The 4,377-nt window shown below is 34.1% G+C and overlaps 1 protein-coding gene across 1 annotated transcript in view; it reads right to left on the bottom strand.

Moving 5' to 3' along the window:
* KBTBD12 (kelch repeat and BTB domain containing 12) overlaps positions 1 to 4,009 on the bottom strand; it is a 69,973-nt gene extending 65,964 nt beyond the window's left edge. Inside the window, exon 1 of the mRNA XM_006911446.1 lies at positions 2,940 to 4,009. Coding sequence (XP_006911508.1) covers positions 2,940 to 4,009 — 1,070 coding nt within the window. The remainder of the gene's footprint in view (positions 1 to 2,939) is intronic.
* Positions 4,010 to 4,377: the final 368 nt, after the last annotated feature.

The following is a 4,377-nucleotide window of genomic DNA, read 5'->3' as shown; positions in this document are numbered from 1 at the left end:
ATTATATGAGTCTGAGAAGAATCTTGGGAGGCAGGGACACTAGGATTTATGGTCTCTCAATACCTCTGGGAGTATATTAACTGATTATCTCTGTGTGTATGTGTGTGTGTAGCATTATATTGTCACTAAGTGTATGAGTTCGTGGCTATCCTTTGTCTTGTCTCTTGATAGTGGTTAAGTCTATTTTTTCCAGTCATGATTTCAGACATATGGTCTAAGGACAAAAGTAATTATGGGGACAGTGGGATAAAATATGTGATATTAGACGTGTCCTAAAAACATCCAGAAAATATACCTGGAATTCAAAACTAAAAACAAAACAACAACAACAACAACAACAACAACAACAAAAACAGGAAAATATGGGGAAAAAGTTGTTATGTTTGGAAACGAAGAAATTATATGTGTGTGTTCTATGCAGAGTACAATTTTAAAGTATAGACTACTATTTTTGCATTAAACACTTACTCTTTGATCACATTTATAGGAGTTTTTCCCAGTTGTTCTAGGTCAACTCTTACATTCTTCTCCAGAAGATAACTCTTTACTTTAAGCTTGACAGGAAAGTTAGAAGATTATGCTACTTTCCTAGAGGGCATGCCTAGCTTGTCACAAACTGAATGCAAAAATTTATTAAACCTCATGATAGCTGTCTTCTACGTAATTCTAGATAGGAAACCAGAGTCTCTGGAATCACAGGTGATATTTTCACTACTATTTTTAATTGTACTGGATTTTAGAAGAGAAAGGAGGATTAGGTGTCCCTAGGTGTGGGCTATTGAAGTAAAACCAATTAATGAATATACACATAGGACTAAAAAATGGGTTTTAGTTTTCTGAGATGTGCTTTAAGAAAACAGGCCAAGAATGAAATATATCCCATGAAGGTTGGGATATACATGTTTGCTGGGCAATTTGATAATCTGACTTTTGTTTTAACATTTGAACTGAAAATGAGGAGAGAACGTGCCCAGATAAAACTATAAAATTTATTGTTAAGATAAATGGGCATGACATAAAAAAGAAAATAATAGTTTTCTTTTCAAAAACATAGCTTTGAAATAAGGACTAAATAAAGACAAAAACATTCAATGTTCTCAGAGGTTGATAGTTTAAAAAGAACACTTATATCTTCAGCTGTTTGTATATCAAAGTATGGGAGGTAAGTAAAGGAGATAGAAATGTGTATCTTTGGGAAAAGAAATGACCAACTAGAGTACTAGTTTACTTCCCCTTAAGTCAAAAAGAAATATATCTGCATAAAAATCTATTAACTAGAGTAAGGGCAAGTTGAAGAGCATCTGGGCAAAAATAAAAGAGATAAGATACAAATGCTATGGGAGGAATATACTGCAAGATGATGATTTCTCACACATATCACAAAACTGCCACTAAAGTGACCTTTAGTAGTGCTATAAGATTTTAACTATTCGGACATCTGCTGGAAGTCTCATTTAAGCCCAAAACAATGCTTCTGATAATTTCATTATTTGCTTTGTTGACAATTTCATTATTAGAAGAAACAAGGAGGGCAACTGATACTTTTACCCTAATTCTAACCACAGGAGCTGGTTGGTGATGAGAACCTGGTTGAGTTCAAGATAGATAAGAAGTGTATATAGTCAGACATATGCTATAAGAAAGGGAAGCAGGCTTTCAAAAGAAGCTACAGGAAAGATGTTTGAGGGTCAAAACAGAAAGACATTTTGACAGGATTGGACATTTATTAAAAATAAATTCTGATGGCAGTTTTGTGGACTATCTTGATGAGAAAGAAAAAGAGCTATTTAAAGAATCTGAGGCACTTCTAACAAGAAGCTCTTAGATGGAAAGAAAGGCATCTAACCAAGAGCAAACAAAACAAGTAGCATGGACCCATGCTGCGAAAGCCAAAGCTTCCTCTTTCTGTAAGGATTGATATTCCGGCTCTGTACATTATACCTGATAACGCTGAAGAAAGTGACTCCTGCTGCTCAGCGACATGCTCTGCCACTATGATATGCATAGGTCCATGTCAATCATCCAGGGTTTTGCATTTCCCCTCTCTCACTACTAGGGGAGGTGAGACATGTCTCCAAAGTATAAATGTGAAAAACGGACAGGCTTATAATTTGAAACAGATAATGGAATACTAAGAGTTGACAGAAAAATAGTAGACCTCTTAATTTTTTCTTTATCTCAACTTCACTGTCAAGAAGAATTACAAAAACATTCAACGTTCTCTGTCTGAAAAGTCTTATCAAACTCTGGTAAGAGGGAACTGAGAGGAAAACGCTATTAAGGGGAGCTTTATTATCCAGTATCCTTCTGCGCATATATTTATTACTTATCCAGTTACATTTAAGAGCTGATTACTCACTGAATACTTGCTGAATAGATAGTAAACAAATATATGTGTCCTCACATACAAGACCTAGATGATATACTATTCTCTAGGACTGAAGCATTCTTACTTAGGTCACAGACATTTTACACTATTGGAGGCTTAAGAAAAATTCACAAATTAAGGATAATGAAAACTGACATAATTATTAATAATTTTGTTTGAGAAAAATAGTACTTATTACTCTGAAGTAGGAACTAAAAAATTAGTTCAAAGGAGTCAGTGGTAATAAACTTTTCTTCTGGTTAAAGCTATATCAAGCTCTTCAAAAACAAAGTAATAAGGAAAAAATGAAAACATACAATGGAATCACAACATACATTTAACTTATGCAAATTCAACTACATGTTCTTAACAAAGCGAGATAAAAAATAATTTTAAAATGTGGTTGATTTCATTATGAATTTTACATATACGTAAAATGTGTAATTACAGGATAATTTTGACTACATGCAATTTACAATGTCATCACTCAGCAGTACTTTTTTTTTTACTGTTGCTAATGTCAAAGCAAGATAATTAACATAAATTTATAAATATAGTGCTAGATACAAACCTATAGATTTCAACATTCTTGTTGTTTTGTCTAGAGAGTTTAGAGGCACTTGCTTCTCCAGCCACAATTACAGCATTGTTTTCCATGACAACACCAGTACACACAGTTCCTAAACCCTCCCCATACTTGGGAGATGAGATAAAATAGGTCTTCCGTGATGCAGGATCATAACAAAAACTGGCATCCCCATAGTTCCTATGTCTTGACCTAATTCCTGAAGAATTGTTGCCAATGCAAAGCAAAAGACTAGTAGTCTCCATGCCATAACGAAGATTTAGAGGGTGTTGTTGAGGTGTCTTGAAAGCTTTGAATGTGTTTTGAATTATGTCAATGCAATTAGCATCACATAGAAGCATTGTGTTCCTTTTTAGGGCTTGTCTTAAAAAAGAAGGGTTTATAAGTTCCAATCTGACTTGCTTCAAAAGCTCAACAAGATGTTCTTTGCGTAATTCTTGGTCACGATTTACCCATCTCAGAACTAAGTCCAGAATGCTCTCCTCTCTGGATATGTTAAGGTCATCTGATTTAATAAGCGTCAGAAATTGATGCACTTCGATTTCTAGTATTTCTTCATGTAAGCTTGCTTCAGCGAAGTGCTGATATAAATATTTCTTCGACTGATCAGATAAATCTTCAGCTCCAATCTGCTTTGCAAAATAATAGATACCTACACAGTTAGAGGCATCCATATGATCCATCATATATTTTTGACACACACTAAAAACTTCTTCTATCTGCATAAAATAGGCAGCCATAGCTACAGTCTGTACATTGGCATTATTGATCTCCAAAGCTGCATTGTACATGAAATTTAATATAACCAACACACTTTCTGCTGTGGTGTCATAAAGTATGACTTCTCTCTGAGTACATTCAAGTAGTCCACAGGTGAACATAGCTTTGAAATAAGGACTAAAAGCAGCCAGGACCAGTCTGTGGCAAGGAAATTTCTCTCCTTCTGCTATGAGTACTACATCAATCATTTCTGCTAATTCTTTCATGTTCTTAACTTTATTCAGTAAATTCAAGCTGTGTTGGTATTTTTCTTTTCCCTCAATCTTGCATGCCATGATACACTCTCCAATGTGTCTAAGTAAGTCTTCTTTAGATTTAACTTGATTCTTGAGGGGTTATTTGCATGTCTGATTACTCACAAAGCAACAAAGATGTCTTACAATTTTCCTGAGAGAAAGAAAAGAAACAGTTTTTTTCTAAGAAAAAATTCTCTAAAATTTAAAATGCAACATTAGTTCTAAGACATATTTATAAATAGATATTACTCATTCTAAACAGAGTAGTTTAAAATAACTACTTTTTATATCTAAAAAGAAGATCGATTGTATAAACAGCAAAATTTTAATCACTAGCAATATTTTCCTAATCAGCAGCAGAGATTTTTCTAGGAGGGCTGGAAAGTCCTCCCTCCAGTGGTAAATAA

The sequence above is a fragment of the Pteropus alecto genome, unplaced genomic scaffold (assembly GCF_000325575.1).
Source record: "Pteropus alecto unplaced genomic scaffold, ASM32557v1 scaffold124, whole genome shotgun sequence".
In the NCBI taxonomy this organism is placed as follows: domain Eukaryota; kingdom Metazoa; phylum Chordata; class Mammalia; order Chiroptera; family Pteropodidae; genus Pteropus; species Pteropus alecto.
This window is presented reverse-complemented; position numbering and strand designations above follow the sequence as displayed.